This window comes from Oncorhynchus gorbuscha, linkage group LG10 (genome assembly GCF_021184085.1).
Source record: "Oncorhynchus gorbuscha isolate QuinsamMale2020 ecotype Even-year linkage group LG10, OgorEven_v1.0, whole genome shotgun sequence".
NCBI lineage: Eukaryota > Metazoa > Chordata > Actinopteri > Salmoniformes > Salmonidae > Oncorhynchus > Oncorhynchus gorbuscha.
The window spans coordinates 73,019,697-73,046,630 of NC_060182.1; the positions used below are offsets into that span (position 1 = coordinate 73,019,697).

General features: G+C 43.9%; 1 protein-coding gene across 4 annotated transcripts in view; it reads left to right on the forward strand.

The window, feature by feature from the left end:
• prkcha (protein kinase C, eta, a) overlaps positions 1–26,934 on the forward strand; it is a 62,387-nt gene that overhangs the window by 10,020 nt on the left and 25,433 nt on the right. For all 4 annotated transcript variants that reach the window (XR_006841024.1, XM_046366972.1, XM_046366971.1 and 1 more), the window contains 4 exons: positions 8,041–8,104; positions 24,856–25,009; positions 25,436–25,470; positions 25,882–25,964. Coding sequence is in view for 3 of the 4 variants with exons in the window: in XM_046366972.1 (XP_046222928.1) it covers positions 8,041–8,104; positions 24,856–25,009; positions 25,436–25,470; positions 25,882–25,964 (336 nt within the window). In the remaining variant the exon portion in view is untranslated. The remainder of the gene's footprint in view (positions 1–8,040; positions 8,105–24,855; positions 25,010–25,435; positions 25,471–25,881; positions 25,965–26,934) is intronic.

The window sequence follows — 26,934 nt, forward strand, 5'->3', positions numbered from 1 at the left end:
CCATAAACAAACATTGGTAGTAGAGTTGCCCCGGTGAACTGTAAGTGCTGTAAATGGGAAGTGGAAATATCTAGGAGCAACAACGGCTTAGTCACAAAGTGGTAGGCCACACAGGCTCACAGAACGGGACCGCCGAGTGCTGAAGCACATAGTGAGTAAAAACCTGTCCTTGGTTGCAACACTCACTAGAAAGTTCCAAACTGCCTCTGGAAGCAACTTCAGCAACATTACTGTTCATTGGGTGCTTCATGAAATGGATTTCCATGGCCGAGCAGCCGCACACAAGCCTAGATCACCATGTGCAATGCCAAGCGTCAGCTGGAGTGGTGTAAAGCTTGCTGCCGTTGTGCTCTGGAGCAGTGGAAACATGTTCTCTGGAGTGGTGAATCACACTTCACCATCTGGCAGTCCGACAGATGAATCTGCATTTGGCGGATGCCTGGAGAACGCTACCAGCCCGAATGTGTAGTGCCAACTGTAAAATTTGGAGGAATAATGGTCTGGGGATTTTTTTCATGGTTCGGGCGAGGCCCCTCTGTTCCAGTGAAGGGAAATCTTAATGCTACAGCATACAATGGCATTCTAGATGATTCTGTGTTTCCAACTTTGTGGCAACAGTTTGGGGAAGACCCTTTTCTGTTTCAACATAATGCCCCCGTGTACAAAGCGATGTCCATACAGAAATAGTTTGTTGAAATTTGTGTGGAAGAACTTGACTGGCCTGCAAAAAGCCCTGATCTCAACCCCCATCAAACACCTTTGGGACAAATTGGAACGCCAACTGTGAGCAGGACTAATCGCCCAACATCCGTGCCTGACCTCACTAAAGCTCTTGTGGCTGAATGGAAGCAAGTCCTCGCAGCAATCTAGTGGAAAGCCTTCCCAGAAGAATGTTCGACGAGCGTCCACATACTTTTGGTAATGTTGTGTACTTCGTAAAAGTCGGGGGGAGAGACACACGACGATATGGGTTTACTCTAGGACAGGTCATTCACAGTGATTTAGAAGGCTAATAAGAGTACTACTGAAATAGATAAATGGGACTGTCAACTGATCCAGAAATGTGACTAAAAAGCAGTGCTGGAAAAAGTACCCAATTGTCATACTTGAGTGTAAGTACAGATAATAGAAAATGACTCAAGTAAAAGTGAAAGTAACCCAGCAAAATACTACTTGATTAAAAGTCTAAAAGTATTTGGTTTGAAATATACTTAAGTATCAAAAGTAAAAGTATAAATAATTTAAAATTCTTTACTAAGCAAACCAGAGGGCACCATTTTCTTGTTTTTTAAATGTATGGATAGCCAGGGGCACACTCCAATACTCAAACATCATTTACAAAAAAGCATTTGTGTTTAGTGAGTCCACCAGATCAGAGGCAGTAGGGATGACCAGGGATGTTCTCTTGATAAGTGTGTGAATTGGACCATTTTCCTATCCCGCTAAGCATTCAAAATATAATGAGTACTTTTGGGTGTCAGGGAAAATGTTTTGAGTAAAAAGTATAATATTTTCTTCAAAGAACGTAGTGAAGTAAAAATTATTTTAAAAAAAATAGTTAAATAAATTACAGATACCCCCCCAAAACTACTTAAGTAGTACTTTAAAGTATTTTTACTTCAGTACTTTACACCACTGCTTAAAAGGCCAACACTGGAATAATATTCTAATCTATTTTGCCTAAATGTATGGGTAACTGACAAAATAAAAGAAACACTTGAGTAAATGAGGGATACAAAGTATGTTGAAAACAGGTACTTCCACACAGGTATAGTTCCTGAGTTTATTAAGCAACTTCATGCTTCGGGTCATGTAAGATATAATAATGCCCAGTTGCCCATCATTTTGGCTACCATGGCTAGAATAAATAATCTCATGGAGTTTAAAGTGTGTGTGTGTCAGTCACCTGATCTCAAACCAATTGAAGATTTATGGAAGATTCTGGAGCTGTGCCTGAGACAGCATTTCCCACCACCATCACCAAAACAACAAAAAAATATATTTTTATTTTTTATTTCACCTTTATTTAACCAGGTAGGCTAGTTGAGAACAAGTTCTCATTTGCAACTGCGACCTGGCCAAGATAAAGCATAGCAGTGTGAACAGACAACACAGAGTTACACATGGAATAAACAATTAACAAGTCAATAACACAGTAGAAAAATTGGGCAGTCTATATACAATGTGTGCAAAAGGCATGAGGAGGTAGGCGAATAATACAGTTTTGCAGATTAACACTGGAGTGATAAATGATCAGATGGTCATGTACAGGTAGAGATATTGGTGTGCAAAAGAGCAGAAAAATAAATAAATAAAAACAGTATAAAAAACAGTATGGGAATGAGGTAGGTGAAAATGGGTGGGCTATTTTCCTATAGACTATGTACAGCTGCAGCGATCGGTTAGCTGCTCGGATAGCTGATGTTTGAAGTTGGTGAGGGAGATAAAAGTCTCCAACTTCAGCGATTTTTGCAATTCGTTCCAGTCACAGGCAGCAGAGTACTGGAACGAAAGGCGGCCAAATGATGTGTTGGCTTTAGGGATGATCAGTGAGATACACCTGCTGGAGCGCGTGCTACGGATGGGTGTTGCCATCGTGACCAGTGAACTGAGATAAGGCGGAGCTTTACCTATCATGGACTTGTAGATGACCTGGAGCCAGTGGGTCTGGCGACGAATATGTAGTGAGGGCCAGCTGACTAGAGCATACAAGTCGCAGTGGTGGGTGGTATAAGGTGCTTTAGTGACAAAACGGATGGCACTGTGATAGACTGCATCCAGTTTGCTGAGTAGAGTGTTGGAAGCCATTTTGTAGATGACATCGCCGAAGTCGAGGATCGGTAGGATAGTCAGTTTTACTAGGGTAAGCTTGGCAGCGTGAGTGAAGGAGGCTTTGTTGCGGAATAGAAAGCCGACTCTTGATTTGATTTTCGATTGGAGATGTTTGATGTGGGTCTGGAAGGAGAGTTTGCAGTCTAGCCAGACACCTAGGTACTTATAGATGTCCACATATTCAAGGTCGGAACCATCCAGGGTGGTGATGCTAGTCGGGCATGCGGGTGCAGGCAGCGATCGGTTGAAAAGCATGCATTTGGTTTTACTCGCGTTTAAGAGCAGTTGGAGGCCACGGAAGGAGTGCTGTATGGCATTGAAGCTCGTTTGGAGGTTAGATAGCACAGTGTCCAATGACGGGCCGAAAGTATATAGAATGGTGTCGTCTGCGTAGAGGTGGATCAGGGAATCGCCCGCAGCAAGAGCAACATCATTGATATACACAGAGAAAAGAGTCGGCCCGAGAATTGAACCCTGTGGCACCCCCATAGAGACTGCCAGAGGACCGGACAGCAAAAATTATGGAATTTCTCCTTGGAGAATGGTGTTGCATCCCTTAGAGTTCCAGACACTTGTAGAATCTATGCCAAGGCGAATTGAAGCTGTTCTGTCGGCTCATTGTGGCCCAACGCACTAAAACACTTTATGTTGGTGTTTCCTTTGTTTTGGCAGTTACTTGTACATAAATAATTAGCCTACATCTCAAAGTGTAGCCTAGGTGATATGTCCACACTGATGCTGACATGAGGGAGGCGCCAGAAAATGTAGCCAAACTTTTAAGTACCTAAATATAGGCTATATGCCACTCATGTTTGACAAATATAATGTAGGATAACATTAACGTCTAAAAGCTTGATTCTGTTGACATACTCGAGGCACGGTTTGTTCAGATCAAATGGGTGTGTTCCCGCTAATTGCATTTTGGAACATTCGCATGGAGCCTATACTGCAGTATGCGCGTTGCTGTGCTTACTCGGAATGGGCCGGCTGGGGGGGATCCAATCATGGAATGAGGAACATAAAGCCAGTAGCTGCCTGGGGACATGTTTTCTAATCAATCAATCAAACTAATCATGGAAAGATATTAACGGGTTCAAATTGACCTGTTTCTAATATTGGGGCAGTCATGACTCCCCGTCCCCATGCCCCCGGCAAGTTACTCACCTGGCTGTAAGTCACCTCCGTTTCCATTTTAGTGGTTTGTGCATGGCCTCCGCAGCACTGTGGAGATCCTTCAGGTTCTCACTGTGGGCCTAATACAAACCTTTCGACCTCAGTCAGTCTCATTATGTCTGTCTATGTGTGTAGGTCTTCTTTATACTTACAGTGTATTTAGAAAGTATTCAGACCCCTTGACTTTTTCCACATTTTATTATGTTACAGCCTTTTTCTAAAATTGATTTTTGTCATCAATCTACACAACCTCACGCTGACAAGGCAAAAGCAGTTTTTTTTGGCAAATGTATGAAAAATTAAAACTTAAATATTACATTTACATAAGTATTCAGACCCTGTACTTTGTCTAAGCAACTTTGGCAGCGATTACAGCCTCGAGTCTACTTGGGTATGACGCTACAAGCTTGGCACGCCTGTATTTGGGGAGATCCTCTCAAGCTCTGTCAGGTTGGATGGGAAGCATTGCTGCACAGCTATTTTCAGGCCTCTCCATAAATATTGATCGGGTTCAAGTTCGGGCTCTAACTGGGCCTCTCAAGGACATTCAGAGACTTGTCCCGAAGCCACTCCTGCAATGTCGTGGCTGTGTGCTTACTGTGTCCTGTTGGAAGGTAAACTTTTGTCCAAGTCTGAGAACCTGCTCCAGAGCACTCGGGACTTCATCAAATATCTCTCTGTTCTTTGCACAGTTCATCTTTCCCTCGATCCTGACTAGCCTCTGCCGCTAAAAAATATCCCCACAGTATGATGCTGCCACCACCATGCTTTACCGTAGGGATGGTGCCAGGTTTCCTCCAGACGTGACGCTTGGCATTCAGGCCAAAGAGGTCAATCTTGGTTTCATCAGATCAGAGAATCTTGTTTCTCATGGTCTGAGTGTCCTCCCAGCAGGCTGTCCTGTGCCTTTTACTGAGTGACTTCCATCTGGCCCTCTACCATAAAGGCCTGATTTGTGGAGTGCTGCAGAGATGGCTGTCCTTCAGGAAGGTTCTCTCATCTCCACAGAGGAACTCTAGAGCTCTGTCAGAGTGACTATCAGGTTCTTTGTCACCTCCCTGACCAAGGCCCTTCTCCCCCGATTGCTCAGTTTGGCAGGGCAGCCAGCTCTCGGAAGAGTCTTGGTGGTTCCAAACTTCATCCATTTAAGAATGATGGAGGCCACTGTGTTCTTGGGGACCTTCAATGCTGCAGAAATGTTTTGATACCTTTCCCCAGATCTTTGCCTCGACACAATCCTGTCTTGGAGCTCTTCGGACAATTGCTTCGATCTCATGGCTTGGTTTTTGCTCTGACATGCACTGTCAACTGTGGGACCTTGTATAGTCATGTATGTGCCTTATCAAATCATGTCCAATCAATTGAATTTACCACAAGTGTACTCTAAACAAGTTTTAGAAACATCTCAAGGATGATCAATGGAAACAGGATGCACCTGAGCTCAATTTCGAGTCGCATAGCAAAGTGTCTGAATAATTATGTAAATAAGGTATTTCTGTTTTCGCTTTGTCATTATGGGGTATCGTGTTGCGATTGCTGAAGAAAATGTTCAATTTAATTCATTTTAGAATAAGGCTGTAACGTAACAAAATGTGAAAAGGTCAAGTGGTCTGAGTACTTTCCGAAATCACTGTCAAATCAAATCAAATCAAATTTTATTTGTCACATACACATGGTTAGCAGATGTTAATGCGAGTGTAGCGAAATGCTTGTGCTTCTAGTTCCGACAATGCAGTGATAACCAACAAGTAATCTAACTAACAATTCCAAAACTACTGTCTTATACACAGTGTAAGGGGATAAGGAACATGTACATAAGGATATATGAATGAGTGATGGTACAGAGCAGCATACAGTAGATGGTATCGAGTACAGTATATACATATGAGATGAGTGTGTAGACAAAGTAAACAAAGTGGCATAGTTAAAGTGGCTAGTGATACATGTGTTACATAAGGATGCAGTCGATGATGTAGAGTACAGTATATACATATGCATATGAGATGAATAATGTAGGGTAAGTAACATTATATAAGGTAGCATTGTTTAAAGTGGCTAGTGATATATTTACATCATTTCCCATCAATTCCCATTATTAAAATGGCTGGAGTTGGGTCAGTGTCAATGACAGTGTGTTGGCAGCAGCCACTCAGTGTTAGTGGTGGCTGTTTAACAGTCTGATGGCCTTGAGATAGAAGCTGTTTTTCAGTCTCTCGGTCCCAGCTTTGATGCACCTGTACTGACCTCGCCTTCTGGATGATAGCGGGGTGAACAGGCAGTGGTTCGGGTGGTTGATGTCCTTGATGATCTTTATGGCCTTCCTGTAACAGCGGGTGGTGTAGGTGTCCTGGAGGGCAGGTAGTTTGCCCCCGGTGATGCGTTGTGCAGTCCTCACTACCCTCTGGAGAGCCTTACGGTTGAGGGCGGAGCAGTTGCCGTACCAGGCGGTGATACAGCCCGCCAGGATGCTCTCGATTGTGCATCTGTAGAAGTTTGTGAGTGCTTTTGGTGACAAGCCGAATTTCTTCAGCCTCCTGAGGTTGAATAGGCGCTGCTGCGCCTTCTTCACGACGCTGTCAGTGTGAGTGGACCAATTCAGTTTGTCTGTGATGTGTATGCCGAGGAACTTAAAACTAGCTACCCTCTCCACTACTGTTCCATCGATGTGGATAGGGGGTGTTCCCTCTGCTGTTTCCTGAAGTCCACAATCATCTCCTTAGTTTTGTTGACGTTGAGTGTGAGGTTATTTTCCTGACACCACACTCCGAGGGCCCTCACCTCCTCCCTGTAGGCCGTCTCGTCGTTGTTGGTAATCAAGCCTACCACTGTTGTGTCGTCCGCAAACTTGATGATTGAGTTGGAGGCGTGCGTGGCCACGCAGTCGTGGGTGAACAGGGAGTACAGGAGAGGGCTCAGAACGCACCCTTGTGGGGCCCCCGTGTTGAGGATCAGCGGGGAGGAGATGTTGTTGCCTACCCTCACCACCTGGGGGCGGCCCGTCAGGAAGTCCAGTACCCAGTTGCACAGGGCGGGGTCGAGACCCAGGGTCTCGAGCTTGATGACGAGCTTGGAGGGTACTATGGTGTTGAATGCCGAGCTGTAGTCGATGAACAGCATTCTCACATAGGTATTCCTCTTGTCCATGTGGGTTAGGGCAGTGTGCAGTGTGGTTGAGATTGCATCGTCTGTGGACCCATTTGGGCGGTAAGCAAATTGGAGTGGGTCTAGGGTGTCAGGTAGGGTGGAGGTGATATGGTCCTTGACTAGTCTCTCAAAGCACTTCATGATGACGGAAGTGAGTGCTACGGGGCGGTAGTCGTTTAGCTCAGTTACCTTAGCTTTCTTGGGAACAGGAACAATGGTGGCCCTCTTGAAGCATGTGGGAACAGCAAACATCCTATGCCTATGTGTGTGTGAGATGGATTTTATTTTCACTGGAGCAGGGTGTCATTTTAATAGAGCTAGCTCAACCAGCTGGACCTGCTCTCTAGTCTTTTCACCACATTGCTCACATTCTCACATTCTCCCCACATTACATACACACTCAACCCACTCAACATGCTAAATACCGGTATGGTAAAGAAAAACCTAACAATGCAGATGTTTAAAAAAAATCTCAATATCAAATCATTTCTGGGTAACAATTAAGTACCCTTCTGTGATTGATTGTTTTAAATTAAATGGTAAAAAAGAAACAGAAATAGTTTCTTAATAAAGAGCAATTTCTCAAGATGTATTTTTCTAGGACTGTCTTGGAGTGGTCTGAGTGGGGAGGGAAACTGAAAACTAGCTGAGGTTTGGAACTCTCTTTCTTATTGGTCTATTAACTATATTACCAGGCAGGCCAAAACATCATCCCACCAAAACCAAGTGGCCTTTTCTAACAGCTCGTACACTAAAAGGACATCATTATAATTTTCATAGTATTATCCCAAGCTTAAAGTGTGGAAATGTATATAAAACACAGGAAAATCATGTTTGACTGCACTGGGCCTTTAAATAGTCTAGTCTAATGTCTCCTGTGTTTGTGTGCAGGTGGACCTGGAGCCAGAGGGCAAGGTGTACATACTCATAGCACTGAATGGCTCCTTCATTGATGGTAAGAGTTTTTCACTGTATCTCACACTAACCCTCTATCTATTTCATCCATAGATGGCACAACTATCTCTTTCTCCCTCTTTCTCTGTTCCTATCTTTTATTTCTCTTACACTGAGACAGCATACATTCTTTCAACTCCTTAAATATTCAGTAACATTTTGTTCTATTCGACCCTCCTCCCTCTAAAGTTAAAAGTCTGTCTGTCTGTCTGGCTGCTTCAACACACCCACTGATGCAGCTGATGAATAACAGGCTGTCAAACAGACATTCGGCGTCACAAAAACCTGGTTGTGTGTATGTGTGCGCGTTTGTGCATGCCTGTGACTGACTTACTGTAAGACATACTGTAGATGCTTTGACTGATGGGAATCCTATCTCCTTTGTTTCCTTTCAGATAAAAGCAACAATGTTCTATCATCCATATTTCCTGTCTGAATAACATACTCCCCTCTAGCAGTTTGAATAGTGCTCTGCCGTGGTTTTATCACCACTGAAAATCATCATGACCTTATCTAAACTGCATCTGACCTGGATACCCTACAAATAAAAACTGCACATAGCTCTGCAAATTTCTCTCACTTTATCATAATATCATTCATAAACCTCTCCAATCTGAAGGTCATTTCCCTGATATAATAATATTTAATTTGTAAAGAGTATGATTGGGATAAGTCATGAATGCTTTAGGGAGGTTCCGTCCATGAAATAACACACATTAAACCCTAGTTTTTGCTGTGGCAAATCAAACATCCTTCAATAGCTGACAATTGAGTGCCATTCTCAGTGTAGTACTCCACCACCTGTCTCTCAGACGTGTGTCGGGAAACATAGAACTTTCCGCTGTTCGTATGTGGTTTTAGCACCTCAAACTCAACTATTATTACTCTAGACAGACACGCACACAGACATACACACTCACCTATAGACACGCACACACTCATCCATAATACCATACATGATATGATCAGTGGCTTCCCCCAAAAAATGTACCAAGAAAGAAATAGAAAATAAACTCCTTCAAGACTGTTGGAAAAGCATTCCAGGTGAAGCTGGTTGAGAGAATGCCAAGAGTGTGCAAAGCTGTCAGGGTGGCTATTTGAATCTCAAATATAAAATGTATTTTGATTTGTTACATTTTTTTGGGTTACAACATGATTCAATTTGTGTTATTTCATAGTTTTGATGTCTTCACTATTATTCTACAATGTAGAAAATAGTAAAAAAATAAAAACCCTTGAATGAGTAGGTGTTCTAAAACTTTAGACTGGTAGTGCAATCTCTCTGTGTTTCATAAATTTCCTTCAATTCACAAGAGGCTGAACGTATCTCACCGGAGAAAGCATCCCAGTGAACGAAACAGCGCCCCTCTGTCTCAGTATGTGTAGTGTATCTGATGCTTTCTGGTCAGAAAGAGTATGAAATTGATGCTGCCCATAATATTGAATGCAAGGGAAGCCAGCAAGTATTTGGCCTCCCTTGATAATAGCCAATCAACTATTAAACTGAGTGAGCTCAGCTTTGAATGGTCCTGGCGCAACAAAAACATTTTTCAAGGGAAGATAGATTTGGCTTGCCAATCATCATTACTGACAGAAAAAAAACTTTCATTGTTGTGTTCTCCGGTGGCTAGCTAGCTAAAATCGTCGCTTTCCTAAATTAGCCATGGATGGAGATAGGGATTTGGACTTAATTCTCCATACTGGTCAATCATTAAAACGGCGATTCTGATCCAACCATAAATTCGTACATTGTGCCCCTGGCCTGTGAGGATGGAAGTTCAACGTGTAGCTAGATTGTGGTATGCTAATGTTAACTAGCTGGCCTGACCTATCGTTTCCCATGAAAGGAAGTTAGGCTAGCGAGCAAGTATTTTAGCCAGGTAGCCTAGGTCAACAACAACTTAGTGTGTACTGTGTGACTGTCATAGACCGTTTAGGCAACATGAAGGGAGAGAAATACTCCTCAGAATCTATTTGAAAGAAATAAGCTTTTTGTGCTTATTGAACATTTGTGGGATCTTTTGTTTCAGCTCATGAAACATGGGACCAACACTTTACATGATGCGTTTATATTTTTGTTCACTGTAGTTGTCACTATTAGACTAGGTGATAAGCTGTTGAAATTGAAATGGTGCTGGAATAGGGAACTCTCTGTGGCTCTAAATAAATAGTTGTTTAGTAGTGTGAAAATGTCAAGCATTACCTTGCTCTACCATGCTGTAGGTCATAATTGTTTGCTACATGCAATATGTTTTGTGGATTTCACAGGACAGATGTTGCTCTCTGGTTTTGTAATGAGACATGTGTGGTTGACTTTATTCTGCCACTGTCTTTTTATTGCCTCGGGCCTTAGGCCAATATGTCATGGTGGTAAGGCATGTGAGCAAACCGGTTATAGAGCTATCAACGCATTTATCACAACACCAGTTGTTTTGATAAACATTTTTAAATGTTTTACATTTTATTTAACCGGGTAGGCAAGTTGAGAACAAGTTCTCATTTTCGACCTGGCCATGATAAAGCAAAGCAGTGCGAAACAATCACAGAGTTACACATGGGATAAACAAACGTACAGTCAATAACAGAATTGAAAAATCTATGTACTGTGTGTGCAAATGTAGTAAGATTAGGAAGGTAAGGCAATAAATAGGCCATAGTGGCAAAATAATTACAATTTAGCAAATAAACACTGGAGTGATGGATGTGCAGAAGACGATTGTGCAAGTAGAGATAATGGGGTGCAAATGAGCAACAAAAAAAACAATATGGGGATGAGGCTATTTTGTAAATGACATCGCCGAAGTCAATGATCGGTAGGATAGTCAGTTTTACGAGGGTATGTTTGGCAGCATGAGTGAAGGATGCTTTGTTGCGAAATAGGAAGCCGATTCTAGATTTAATTTTGGATTGGAGATGCTTAATGTGAGTCTGGAAGGAGAGTTTACAGTCTAATCAGACACCTAGGTATTTGTAGTTGTCAGAACCGTCCAGAGTAGTGATACTAGACTGGCGGGCGGGTGCGGGCAGCAATCGGTAGAAGATCATGCATTTAGTTTTACTTGCATTTAAGAGCAGTTAGAGGCCACGGAAGGAGTGTTGCATGGCATTGAAGCTCGTCTGGAGTTTTGTTAACACAGTGTCCGAAGAAGGGCCAGAAATATACAGAATGGTGTTGTCTGCGTAGAGGTGGATCAGAGAATCACTAACAGCAAGAGCGACATTGATGTATACAGAGAAGAGTCGGCCCGAGAATTTAACCCTGTGGCACCCCCATAGAGACTGCCAGAGGTCCGGACAACAGGCCGTCCGATTTGACACACTGAACTCTCTGAGAAGCAGTTGATGAACCAGACAAGGCAGTCATTTGAGAAACCATGGCTGTTGAGTCTGTCGATAAAAATGCAGTGATTGACAGAGTGGAAAGCCTTGGCCAGGTCGATGAAGACGGCTGCACAGTATTGTCTTTTATCAATGGTGGTTATGATTAGAGGTCGACCGATTATGATTTTTCAACACCGATACCTATTATTGGATGTCCAAAAAAAGCCGTCGCCGATTAATCGGCAGATTTAAAATAAATAAATAAAAATATATTTTCTTTGTAAAAATTACAATTACAACAATACTGGATGAACACTTATTTTAACTTAATATAATACATCAATAAAATCAATTTAGCCTCAAATAAACAATGAAACAAGTTCAATTTGGTTTAAATAATGCAAAAACCTAGTGTTGGAGAAGAAAGTAAAAGTGCAATATGTGCCATGTAAGAAAGCTAACGTTTAAGTTCCTTGCTCAGAACATGAGAACATATGAAAGCTGGTGGTTCCTTTTAACATGAGTCTTCAATATTCCCAGGTAATAAGTTTTAGGTTGTAGTTATTATAGGAATTACAGGACTATTTCTTTATATACCATTTGTATTTCTTTAACCTTTGACTATTGGATATTCTTATAGGCACTTTAGTTTTGCCAGTGTAACAGTATAGCTTCCGTCCCTCTCCTTGCTCCTACCTGGGCTCGAATCAGGAACACATGCTCCTACCTGGGCTCGAAGCAGTGTTACCCATGCAGAGCAAGGGGAACAACCACTCCAAGTCTCAGAGTGAGGGACGTTTGAAATGCTATTATCTCGCACCCCGCTAACTAGCTAGCCATTTCACATCGGTTACACCAGCCTAATCTCAGGAGTTGATAGGCTTGAAGTCATAAACAGCGCAATGCTTGAAGCATTGCGAAGAGCTGCTGGCAAAACGCACTTAAGTGCTGTTTGAATGAATGCTTACGAACCTGCTGGTGCCTACCACCACTCAGTGCTCTATCAAATCATAGACTTAGTTATAACATAATAACATGCAGAAATACGAGCCCTTAGGTCATTAATATAGTCGAATCCAGAAACTATCATCTCAAAAACAAGACGTTTAGTCTTTCAGTGAAATACTAAACGTAAATAAATATTTACCGAATGGGTGGCATCCATAAGTATAAATATTCCTGTTACATTGCACAACTGTCAATATTATGTCACAATGAACGCTAGAGAAGTGACACAATTTCACCTGGTTAATCTTGTTTGCTAACCTGGATTTATTTGAGCTAAATATGAAGGTTTAAAAATACTGCTCAAAAAAATTAAGGGAACACTAAAATAACACATCCTAGATCTGAATGAATGAAATATTCTTATTAAATACTTTTTTCTTTACATAGTTGAATTTGCTGACAACAAAATCACACAAACTATCAATGGAAATCAAATTTATCAACCCATGGAGGTCTGGATTTGGAGTCACACTCAAAATTAAAGTGGAAAACCACACTACAGGCTGATCCAACTTTGATGTAATGTCCTTAAAACAAGTCAAAATGAGGCTCAGTGTGTGTGGCCTCCACGTGCCTGTATGACCTCCCTACAACACCTGGGCATGCTCCTGATGAGGTGGCGGATGGTCTCCTGAGGGATCTCCTCCCAGACCTGGACTGAAGCATCCAACAACTCCTGGACAGTCTGGTGCAACGTGGCGTCGGTGGATGGAGCGAGACATGATGTCCCAGATGTGCTCAATTGGATTCAGGTCTGGGGAACAGGCGGGCCAGTCCATAGCATCAATGCCTTCCTCTTGCAGGAACTGCTGACACACTCCAGCCACATGAGGTCTAGCATTGTCTTGCATTAGGAGGAACCCAGGTCCAACCGCACCAGCATATGGTCTCACAAGGGGTCTGGGGACCTCATCTCGGTACCTAATGGCAGTCAGGCTACCTCTGGCGAGCACATGGAGGGCTGTGCAGCCCCCCAAAGAAATGCCATCCCACACCATGACTGACCCACCGCCAAACCGGTCATGCTGGAGGATGTTGTAGGCAGCAGAACGTTCTCCATGGCGTGAACCTGCTTTCATCTGTGATCTGTGAAGAGCACAGGGCGCCAGTGGCGAATTTGCCAATCTGATGTTCTCTGGCAAATGCCAAACGTCCTGCACGGTGTTGGGCTGTAAGCAACACTCCTTCCGTGGCCTCCAACCTCTCTTAAATGCAAGTAAAACTAGATGCATGATCTTCTACCGATTGCTGCCCGCACCCGCCCGCCAGTCTAGCATCACTACTCTGGACGGTTCTGACTTAGAATATGTGGACAACTACAAATACCTAGGTGTCTGGTTAGACTGTAAACTCTCCTTCTAGACTCACATTAAGCATCTCCAATCCAAGCATGTGAAATTTATTGTCAATCAGTGTTGCTTCCTAAGTGGACAGTTTGATTGCACAGAAGTGTGATTGACTTCCGGCGCCGACTGAGATGGCCGCCTCGCTTCGAGTTCCTAGGAAACTATGCAGTTTTTTGTTTTTTTACGTGTTATTTCTTACATTAGTACCCCAGGTCATCTTAGGTTTCATTACATACAGTCGAGAAGAACTACTGAATATAAGATCAGCGTCAACTCACCATCAGTACGACCAAGAATATGTTTTCCGCGACGCGGATCCTGTGTTCTGCCTTACAAACAGGACAACGGAATGGATCGCATGCAGCGACCCAAGGAAACGACTCCGAAAAAGAGGGAAACGCGGCGGTGTTCTGGTCAGACTCCGAAAAAGGGCACATCGCGCACCACTTCCCAGTATTCTTCTTGCCAATGTCCAGTCTCTCGACAACAAGGTTGATGAAATCTGAGCAAGGGTGGCATTCCAGAGGGACATCAGAGACTGCAACGTTCTTTGCTTTACGGAGACATGGCTTACTGGGAAAACGCTATCCAGGGCGGTGCAGCCAACGGGTTTCTCCACGCATCGCGCCGACAGAAACAAACATCTCTCTGGTAAGAAGAGTGGCGGGGGCGTATGCCTCATGACTAACGGGACATGGTGTGATGAAGGAAACATACAGGAACTCAAATCCTTCTGTTCACCTGATTTAGAATTCCTCACAATCAAATGTAGACCGCATTATCTTCCAAGAGAATTCTCTTCGATTATAATCACAGCCGTATATATCCCCCCCAAGCAGACACATCGATGGCTCTGAACGAACTTTATTTAACTCTTTGCAAACTGGAAAACATTTATCCGGAGGCTGCATTCATTGTAGCTGGGGATTTTAACAAAGCCAATCTGAAAACAAGACTCCCTAAATTTTATCAGCATATCGATTGCGCAACCAGGGGTGGTAAAACCTTGGATCATTGTTACTCTAACTTCCGCGACGCATATAAGGCCCTGCCCCGCCCCCTTTCGGAAAAGCTGACCACGACTCCATTTTGCTGATCCCTGCCTACAGGCAGAAATTAAAACAAGAGGCTCCCACGCTGAGGTCTGTCCAACGCTGGTCAGACCAAGCTGACTCTACACTCCAAGACTGCTTCCATCACGCGGACTGGGACATGTTTCGTATTGCGTCAGATGGGAATATTGACGAATACGCTGATTCGGTGTGCGAGTTCATTAGAACGTGCGTCGAAGATGTCGTTCCCATAGCAACGATAAAAACATTCCCTAACCAGAAACCGTGGATTGATGGCAGCATTCGCGTGAAACTGAAAGCGCGAACCACTGCTTTTAATCAGGGCAAGGTGTCTGGCAACATGACTGAATACAAACAGTGCAGCTATTCCCTCCGTAAGGCTATTAAACAAGCTAAGCGTCAGTACAGAGACAAAGTGGAATCTCAATTCAATGGCTCAGACACAAGAGGCATGTGGCAGGGTCTACAGTCAATCACGGACTACAAGATGAAATCCAGCCCAGTCACGGACCAGGATGTCTTGCTCCCAGGCAGACTAAATAACTTTTTGCCCGCTTTGAGGACAATACAGTGCCACTGACACGGCCTGCAACGGAAACATGCGGTCTCTCCTTCACTGCAGCCGAGGTGAGTAAGACATTTAAACGTGTTAACCCTCGCAAGGCTGCAGGCCCAGACGGCATCCCCAGCCGCGCCCTCAGAGCATGCGCAGACCAGCTGGCCGGTGTGTTTACGGACATATTCAATCAATCCCTATACCAGTCTGCTGTTCCCACATGCTTCAAGAGGGCCACCATTGTTCCTGTTCCCAAGAAAGCTAAGGTAACTGAGCTAAACGACTACCGCCCCGTAGCACTCACTTCCGTCATCATGAAGTGCTTTGAGAGACTAGTCAAGGACCATATCACCTCCACCCTACCTGACACCCTAGACCCACTCCAATTTGCTTACCGCCCAAATAGGTCCACAGACGATGCAATCTCAACCACACTGCACACTGCCCTAACCCACCTGGACAAGAGGAATACCTATGTGAGAATGCTGTTCATCGACTACAGCTCGGCATTCAACACCATAGTACCCTCCAAGCTCGTCATCAAGCTCGAGACCCTGGGTCTCGACCCCGCCCTGTGCAACTGGGTACTGGACTTCCTGACGGGCCGCCCCCAGGTGGTGAGGGTAGGCAACAACATCTCCTCCCCGCTGATCCTCAACACGGGGCCCCACAAGGGTGCGTTCTGAGCCCTCTCCTGTACTCCCTGTTCACCCACGACTGCGTGGCCACGCACGCCTCCAACTCAATCATCAAGTTTGCGGACGACACAACAGTGGTAGGCTTGATTACCAACAACGACGAGACGGCCTACAGGGAGGAGGTGAGGGCCCTCGGAGTGTGGTGTCAGGAAAATAACCTCACACTCAACGTCAACAAAACTAAGGAGATGATTGTGGACTTCAGGAAACAGCAGAGGGAACACCCCCTATCCACATCGATGGAACAGTAGTGGAGAGGGTAGCTAGTTTTAAGTTCCTCGGCATACACATCACAGACAAACTGAATTGGTCCACTCACACTGACAGCGTCGTGAAGAAGGCGCAGCAGCGCCTATTCAACCTCAGGAGGCTGAAGAAATTCGGCTTGTCACCAAAAGCACTCACAAACTTCTACAGATGCACAATCGAGAGCATCCTGGCGGGCTGTATCACCGCCTGGTACGGCAACTGCTCCGCCCTCAACCGTAAGGCTCTCCAGAGGGTAGTGAGGACTGCACAACGCATCACCGGGGGCAAACTACCTGCCCTCCAGGACACCTACACCACCCGCTGTTACAGGAAGGCCATAAAGATCATCAAGGACATCAACCACCCGAACCACTGCCTGTTCACCCCGCTATCATCCAGAAGGCGAGGTCAGTACAGGTGCATCAAAGCTGGGACCGAGAGACTGAAAAACAGCTTCTATCTCAAGGCCATCAGACTGTTAAACAGCCACCACTAACACTGAGTGGCTGCTGCCAACACACTGTCATTGACACTGACCCAACTCCAGCCATTTTAATAATGGGAATTGATGGGAAATGATGTAAATATATCACTAGCCACTTTAAACAATGCTACCTTATATAATGTTACTTACCCTACATTATTCATCTCATATGCATATGTATATACTGTACTCTACATCATCAACTGCATCCTTATGTAACACATGTATCACTAGCCACTTTAACTATGCCACTTTGTTTACTTTGTCTACACACTCATCTCATATGTATATACTGTACTCGATACCATCTACTGTATGCTGCTCTGTACCATCACTCATTCATATATCCTTATGTACATGTTCCTTATCCCCTTACACTGTGTATAAGACAGTAGTTTTGGAATTGTTAGTTAGATTACTTGTTGGTTATCACTGCATTGTCGGAACTAGAAGCACAAGCATTTCGCTACACTCGCATTAACATCTGCTAACCATGTGTATGTGACAAATAAAATTTGATTTGATTTGACTTGGAGTTACATTGTTTGTTTATGTGTTCCCTTTATTTTTTTGAGCAGTGTATATTCTTCTGTGTAATGATTTTAAGAAAGGAATTGATGTTTATGGTTTGGTACGCATTGGAGAAACGACAGTCATTTTTCACAAATATGCACCGCATTGATTATATGCAACGCAGGACACGCTAGATAAACTAGTAATATCATCAACCATGTGTAGTTAACTAGTGATTATGATTGATTGTTTTTTTAAAGATAAGTTTAATGCTAACTAGCAACTTACCTTGGCTTACTGCATTCGTGTAACAGGCAGGCTCCTTGTGGAGTGCAATGTAATCAGGTGGTTAGAGCATTGGACTAGTTAACTGTTTGGTTGCAAGATTGAATCCCCGAGCTGACAAGGTAAAAATCTATCATTCTGTCCCTGAACAAGGCAGTTAACCCACCGTTCCTAGGACGTCATTGAAAATAAGAATGTGTTCTGAACTGACTTGCCTAGTTAAATAAAGGTGTAAAAAAATATATTTAAAAGAAATCTGCCAAATCGGTGTCCAAAATCGGCCCTAATTAATCGGCCATTCCGATTAATTGGCCGAACTCTAGTTATATAGTTTAGGACCTTGAGTGTGGCTGAGGTGCACCCATGACCCGCTCGGTAACCAGATTGCAGAGCGGAGAAGGTACGGTGGGATTCGAAATGTTCGGTGATCTGTTTGTTGACTTTGCTTTCGAAGACTTTAGAAAGGCAGTGTAGGATAGATATAGGTCTACAAAAGTTTTTGTCTAGAGTGTCTCCCACTTTGAAGAGGTGGATGACTACGGCTGCTTTCCAATCTTTGGGGATCTCAGACGATACGAAAGAGGTTGAACAGGCCAGTAATAGGGGTTGCAACAATTGCAGCAGAACATTTTAGAGAGGGTCCACAATTGTCTTGCCCAGCAGGGGTCCAGATTTTGCAGCTCTTTCAGAACATAAACTATCTGGATTTGAGTGAAGGAGAAATGGGGGAGGCCTGGGCAAGTTTCTGGGGGGGGGGGGGGCAGAGATGTTGGCCAGGATAGGGGTAGCCAGGTGGAATGCATGGCCAACCGTAAAAAAAAATAAAAGCTTATTGAAATTCTTGATTATTTCGGTGGTTTCCAGTTTCAGAGATTTTTGTAGTTCGTTCCAGTCATTGGCAGCAGAGAACTGGAAGGAGAGGCAGCCAAAGAAAGAATTGGTTTTGGGGGTGACCAGAGAGAAATACCTGCTGGAGCGCGTGCTACAGGTGGGTGATGCTATGGTGACAAGCGAGCTGAGATAAGGGGGGACTTTACCTAGCAGGGTCTTGTAGATGACATGGAGCCAGTGGGTATGGCGACGAGTATGAAGCGAGGGCAAGCCAATGAGAGCGTACAGGTCGCAATGGTGGGTTGTAAATATTTACATTTTACATTTTAAGTCATTTAGCAGACGCTCTTATCCAGAGCGACTTACAAATTGGTGCATTCACCTTATGACATCCAGTGGAACAGCCACTTTACAATAGTGCATCTAAATCTTTTAAGGGAGGGGGGTGTGAGAAGGATTACTTTATCCTATCCTAGGTATTCCTTAAAGAGGTGGGGTTTCAGGTGTCTCCGGAAGGTGGTGATTGACTCCGCTGTCCTGGCGTCGTGAGGGAGTTTGTTCCACCATTGGGGGGCCAGAGCAGCGAACAGTTTTGACTGGGCTGAGCGGGAACTGTACTTCCTCAGTGGTAGGGAGGCGAGCAGGCCAGAGGTGGGGCTTTGGTGACAGACTGCATCCAATTTGTTGAGTAGGGTATTGGAGGCTATTTTGTAAATAACATCGCCGAAGTCGAGGATTGGTAGGATTGTCAGTTTTACAAGGGTATGTTTGGCAGCATGAGTGAAGGATGCTTTGTTGCGAAATAGGAAGCCAATTCTAGATTTAACTTTGGATTGGAGATGTTTGATGTCAGAGCCGTCCAGAGTAGTGATGTTGGACAGGCGGGCAGGTGCAGGCAGCGATCGGTTGAAGAGCATGCATTTAGTTTTACTTGTATTTAAGAGCAATTGGAGGCAACGGACGGAGAGCTGTATGGCATTGAAGCTTGCCTGGAGGGTTGTTAACAGTGTCCAAAGAAGGGCCAGAAGTATACAGAATGGTGTCGTCTGCGTAGAGGTGGATCAGAGACTCACCAGCAGCAAGAGTGACCTCATTGATGTATACAGAGAAGAGAGTCGGTCCAAGAATTGAACCCTGTGGCACCCCCATAGAGACTGCCAGAGGTCCGGACAGCAGACCCTCCGATTTGACACACTGAAATAGTAGTTGGTGAATCAGGCGAGGCAATCATTTGAGAAACCAAGGCTGTCGAGTCTGCCGGCTGCACAGTAATGTTTCTTATCGATGGAGGTTAAGATATCGTTTAGCACCTTGAGCGTGGCTGAGGTGCACCCATGACCAGCTCTAAAACCAGATTGCATAGCATAGAAGGTATGGTGAGATTTGAAATGGTCGGTAATCTGTTTGTTGACTTGGCTTTCGAAGATCTTATATATATATAATATATATATGCCATTTAGCAGACGCTTTTATCCAAAGCGACTTACAGTCATGTGTGCATACATTCTACGTATGGGTGGTCCCGGGAATCGAACCCACTACCCTGGCGTTACAAGCGCCATGCTCTACCAACTGAGCTACAGAAGGCAGGGTAGTATAGATATAGGTCTGTAGCAGTTTGTGTCAAGAGTGTCCCCCCCTTTGAAGAGGGGAATGACCACAGCTGCTTTCCAATCTTTGGGAATCTCAGACGACACGAAAGAGAGGTTGAACAGGTTAGTAATAGGGGTTGCAACAGTTTCGGCAGATCATTTTAGAAAGTAAGGGTCCAGATTGTCTAGCCCGGCTGATTTGTAGGAATCCAGATTTTGCAGTTCTTTCAGAACATCAGCTGACTGGATTTGGGAGAAGGAGAAATGGGGAAGGCTTGGGCGAGTTGCTGTGGGGGGTGCAGTGCTGTTGACCGGTGGAAAGCATGGCAGCCATAGAAAAATGCTTATTGAAATTCTCAATTATGGTGGATTTATCAGTGGTAACAGTGTTTCCTATCTTCAGTGCAGTGGGCAGCTGGGAGGAGGTGTTCTTATTCTCCATGGACTTTACAGTGTCCCAGAACTTTTTGGAGTTAGTGTTGCAGGAAGCAAATTTCTGCTTGAAAAAGCTAGCCTTGGCTTTTCGAACTGCCTGTGTATAATGGTTTCTAGCTTCCCTGAACAGCCGCATATCACGGGGGCTGTTCGATGCTAATGCAGAACGCCATAGGATGTTTTTGTGTTGGTTAAGGGCAGTCAGGTCTGTGGAGAACCAAGGGCTATATCTGTTCCTGGTTCTAAATTTCTTGAATGGGGCATGTTTATTTAAGATTGTTAGGAAGGCATTTAAAGAAAATAACCAGGCATCCTCTACTGACGGGATGAGATCAATATCCTTCCAGGATAACCCGGCCAAGTCGATTAGAAAGGCCTGCTCGCTGAAGTGTTTCAGGGAGCGTTTGACAGTGATGAGTGGAGGTCGTTTGACCGCTGACCCATTACAGATGCAGGCAATGAGGCAGTGATCGCTGAGATCTTGGTTGAAGACAGCAGAGGTGTATTTAACTTCTTGAGTCGAGCCATCCCGGATCCGGGATCATGAATACAGCCTCAAGCTCATTACCATAACGCAACGTTAACTATTCATGAAAATCGCAAATGAAATGAAATTAATCTATTTGCTCTCAAGCTTAGCCTTTTGTTAACAACACTGTCATCTCAGATTTTCAAAATATGCTTCTCAACCATAGCAAACTAGCATTTAGCATTTAGTGTTTAGCGTTAGCATTTAGCATTAGCATTTAGCGTTAGCATTAGCAGGCAACATTTCCACAAAAACCAGCAAAAACATTCAATAAATCATTTACCTTTTGAAGAACTGCGGATGTTTTCAATGAGGAGACTCTCAGTTAGATAGGAAATGTTCAGTTTTCTTGAAGGATTAGTTGTGCAGGAGAAATCAGTCCGTTTTCTGTGTCATGTTTGGCTACCAAAAAAAAAGAAAATTAATTCATCCAAACGCCAAACTTTCTTCCACATTAACTCCATAATATCGACTGAAACATGGTAAACGTTGTTTAGAATCAATCCTCAAGGAGTTTTTCACATATCTCTTCATGATATATCATTCCTGGAAGTCTCCTCTCTGTCTCAATCACATGGATGAATGCGAGCAGCTTGGAGATTACGCAACAATTTCAACAAAGGACACTGGGCGGACCCCTGGTAAATGTAGTCTCTTATGGCCAATCTTCCAATGATATGCCTACAAATACGTCACAATGCTGCAGACAACTTGGAGAAACGATAGAAAGGGCAGGCTAATTTGTGGCGCTTTCACAGCCATATAAGGAGACAATGGAAAACAGAGCCTCAAAAATCCTGCTCGAGGTTGCATCTTGGTTTCGCCTGTAAGATCAGTTCTGGGGCACGCACAGATAATATCTATGCAGTTTTGAAAACGTCAGAGTGTTTTCTTTCCAAAGCTGGCAATTATATGCATAGTCGAGCATCTTTTTGTGACAAAATATTGCGCTTAAAACGGGCACGTTTTTTTTAATCCAATAATGAAATAGCGCCCCCCTAGCTTCAACTGGTTAAAGGGCAAGTTGGTTAGGATGATATCTATGAGGGTGCCCGTGTTTAAGGCTTTGGGGGGGGGGGGTACCTGGTAGCTTCATTGATCATTTGTGTGAGATTGATAGCATCAAGCTAGATTGTAGGATGGCTAGGGTGTTAAGCATGTTCCAGTTTAGGTCGCCTAGCAGCATGAGCTCTGAAGATAGATGGGGAGCAATCAGTTCACATATGGTGTCCAGAGCACAGCTGGGGGCAGAGGGTGGTCTATAGCAGGCGGCAACGGTGAGAGACTTGTTTTTAGAGAGGTGGATTTTTAAAAGTAGAAGTTGAAATAGTTTTTTGTACAGACCTGGATAGTAGGACAGATCTCTGCAGGCTATCTTTGCAGTAGATTGTAACACCGCCCCCTTTGGCAGTTCTATCTTGTCTGAAAATGTTGTAGTTTGGGATGAAAATTTCAGAATTTTTGGTGGTCTTCCTAAGCCAGGATTCAGACAAAGCTAGAACATCCGGGTTGGCAGAGTGTGCTAAAGCAGTGAATAAAACAAACTTAGGGAGGAGGCTTCTAATGTTAACATGCATGAAACCAAGAAATTACGGTTACAGACATCATCAAAAGAGAGTGCCTGGGGAATAGGAGTGGAGCTAGCCACTGCAGGGCCTGGATTCACCTCTACATTGCCAGAGGAACAGAGGAGGAGTAGGATACGGTTACGGCTAAAAGCAATAAGAATTGGTCATCATAGAACGTCTGGAACAGAGAGTTAAAGGAAGTTTCTGGGGGCGATAAAATAGCTTTAAGGTATAATGTACAGACAGCTAGCCGGGCAATCGGTAGCAAGCTAGCATAGGATGGAGGTCTGTTTTTAGCCACCTCGTGCGTTTCCGTCGGTAGGATTAGTGGGGTTCTGTGTGGTAGAGGGGATGAATCAATTTTTACAAAAAACAATAGATATAGAGGCCCAAGAAGAAAAAAAGAAAAAAATTGTCCAATAGGCCTATTCAGATAGCAGCCGATAAGACAGCTAACGATTAGCAGACCGCAGATGGGCGTTCAGGTAACGTCGCGACGGAGGAGCCAGCCGGATAACTCCCTCGGGTAGATAACGTTGGTAGTCCAGTTGTGAAGGCCCGGTGGGGCTCGGCGTTGGCAGTAAAACGGGTCCGGATAGGTGATTGTAGGCCAGGAGTGACTGATGGAACTCTTCAGCTGGCTCGCTCCGGAATGATTGATGTTTACTCCGGAATCAACATAAGCCGATAGTCACACGGATAGCAGCTAGCTACCTGCGGGATCCAGGTATAAATGTCCAGAGTTAGCGGTTGAAATCCGGGGACATGCAGAGAAAAATAGGTCCGATATGTTCCGGTCCGAGCCGCGCCGTACAAAACTGGTGATAGATTTGAGCTAAAGGATAGCTGATGACCACAAATCGTGGTTAGCTGAATACTAACAATTAGCCAGTAAAGAAGCTAACTAGCTTCTGATTAGCTTCTGGTTAGCTTCAGGCTAGCTTCTGGATTAGCTTCTGGCTAGCTTCTGGTTAGTTTCTATGGAGGATTACAGATTTGAGGTAAATAATACTTTCTTTTTTTTAAATATAAATTGGTGAGGCGGGTTGCAGGAGAGTGTTTTGAAGATGAGTTTATGGAAAATAAAACGTGTATATATATATATATATATATATATATATATATAAAAGGTATGCGAAAAAAGTTGTAAATATATATATATATATATATATATGGGACACGGCAAGACGAGGACAAAAGACGTCTGACTGCTATGCCATCTTGGAGCAAGATGTGTGTGTGCTAAAGCAGTGAATAAAACAAACTTAGGGAGAAGGCTTCTGATGTTAACATGCATGAAACCTAGACTTTTACAGAAGTCAACAAAAGATAGCACCTGGTGAATAGGAGTGGAACTGGGGGCTACAGGGCCTGGGTTAACCTCTACATCACCAGAGGAACAGAGTAGGATAAGGGTACGGCTGAAGGCTATAAAAACTGGTCGTCTATTGCATTGGGGACAGAGAATAAAAGGAGCAGATTTCCGGGAGTGGTAGAATAGATTCAGGGCATGATGTTCAGACAATGGTATGGTAGGATGTGAGTACAGTGGAGGTAAACCTAGGCGTTGAGTGACGATGAGAGAGGTTTTGTCTCTTGAGGCACCAGTTAAGCCAGGTGAGGACTCCGCATGTGTGTGGGGTGGGACAAATGAGCTATCTAAGGCATTTTGAGTGGGACTGAGGGCTGAAATAAAACCGTAAGAACTAGCCAAGACAGCAGTAAACAAGGCATATTGACATTAGAGAGAGGCATAAAGCAAACACAGTTGTTGATCAGGAGAGCTAAGACAACAACGGGTAAATGGCGATGAATGGGCAGAGCAGGTTGGTTAGGACATACAGGGCCTGAGTTTAAGGCTGGGGCCGACGGGTAACAAAATGAGGTACCGTGTTATTGAAACAGTCCAGGGGGCATCCGCTGTGTAGCTGTGATCATAGGGTCAAAAGAGCAGCAATAGGTGAGTCAGGGTGCTGTTCGGTAGTCACTACTACGCTAGGCGAGCAGGGGACACAGTGTTCAGAAAAGCTAGCGGGCTGAGGCTAGTAGATGGTTCTTCGGCGACATCGTGACAGAATAGCCTGTTGAGACCCCCTCGGACGGTTACATCGGTAGACCAGTCGTGATGGATCGGCGGGGTAGCCTGGAGTAGCCACTCGGATAGCAGCTAGCTCGCTGCAATGATCTGGTGTAAAGGTTCAGAGCTTGCAGTTGGAATCCCAATACTGTCTGACCCCCATCCCATTCTGTTCCCATGTTCTAAGATGACGCCACGGGGAATGTGAAGGTGTTTAAGCAGTTCAACAGGAAGAGGCAGGGGGCCGTGAAACGCAAAATTCACCAGGTCAACGGACACAAGTTCATGTCCACATTCCTACGGCAGCCCACCTTCTGCTTCCACTGCAAAGAGTTCATCTGGTAAGGACACACACACACACACACACACACACACACACACACACACACACGCACACAACATATGTTTTACTATTCTTGAGGGGACCTAAAATTGATTTCCATTCTGGTACCCTAACACTACACTAACCTTAACTCCTATCCCTAATTGTAACCCTAAGCCTAATCCCTATATTGAAAATAGTCTTTGGGAGAATGTTCCTTGATTTACTGTCCTTGTGGAGACGTTTGAGGATTTCTGGTACCCACAAGGGTAGTAATACAAGACCACTCACACTCCACTGCCCTCACCTCATAGAGTTCATCTAACGTGTTACACATAGTGATAGTATTGTCGATGGTTTATAATAGAAACAGCCAGTTACAATAGATTTCATATGTAAACAGTATGCTTTGCATGATTCCTGACTGTCAGGTCTTCTGTTACAGGGGTGTTTTTGGGAAGCAGGGTTACCAATGCCAAGGTGAGTGACCCTTTTTCTCCTTTTCACTGTTTTCTTTCTTGAGTCTTTCTTTCTGCTCAAACCCCCAGTCTTTCTTTTCTCTCACTCTTATTCACACCATTTCTGTGACCACCAGCCCACTCAGAAAGGAAGTCAGTGCTACGCCACAGAGGCTGAGCTCTCTCTCACACGGCCTGTTTTTATTATTGAGCTGCTGAACCCAAAACCCAATCATCTCACAGTGCCCGGCCTCTATCTCAAATAATTAAGCCACATGGTCTTTCTCAAACAATTTATAAAAATCCCTAGTATTTCAGCAGGAAGCTGATGCCTTTGTCACACTTAACGGCTGTTTCTTTCACACTTAACGGCTGTGTTAATGAAAAACATGGTTTGATTGTTGTTTTGATTAATTCTCTGTCTGTTTTCCAGTATGCACTTGTGTGGTTCACAAGCGATGTCATCAGTTGGTTGTCACGGTGTGTCCACGCATGAAGAAGCCGGTCAAGGAGCCGGTGAGACAACATACAGAGACGAGCCATTTTAACTTTAACACCATACCCCTATTACACTACAATAATGCTGTAACAGCTCTGTCATGTCATTACTAGAACACCCACCCCTCCACATTCCAAAAATCACTCTCTCATCAATGGAATGTGTTTTGACAATGCAAAGACAAAAAGTTGTCTTTGTACCTGAAATACACTATTTCGACTATCCGGGGGATTCCAGAGTCAAAATCGGCTGTTCTACAGGTACATTGTGCATCAGCTGATAGATACAGATCCAGTCAGATGGCCTTCAGATGTAGATGAAAATATCTTTATTCAGGAACTGTGTCAGTCCGGGACCCTGCCCCGGATGCTGTTTGTGCTGAGTTGTTGTGGGTGAACAACATCAAGCTACTGAATACAGATGCAGGATCTTAATTTGATCATCCTGTTGCAGGAGAACTGCAATGCAGGTTTAAAAAGGCTTCTGAAGTTTGTAATTTCCACTTTGAAATTTCAGACTTTATTTTCCCTTTATTTTCCCCATTCATTATAATCCACATAATAATTCACATTTCCTGTTGCTGCAGGATAGTTTTCTGCTGAAGCAAACTGGCACAATGCCATGCCATGTGATGGTTTGCTTGAGCACACACTGCTACCTGTTGGCTGTGTGGTTTATAACATACAGTATTTACATGGTCTCCCATTCAAACCGAGGTCAATGCAGTGGTGGAAAAAGTACTCAATTGTCATACTTGAGTAAAAGTAAACATACCTAATTAATAGAAAATGACTTAAGTAAAAGTAACCCAGTAAAATACTACTTGAGAAAAATATAAAAATATTTGGTTATAAATATACTTAAGTATCAAAAGTAAATGTAATTGCTAAAATATACTGAAGTATCAAATGTAAAAGTATGATTAATTTCAAGTTCCTTATATTAAGCAAACCAGACAGCACAATTTTTTTTTTACAATAGCCAGGG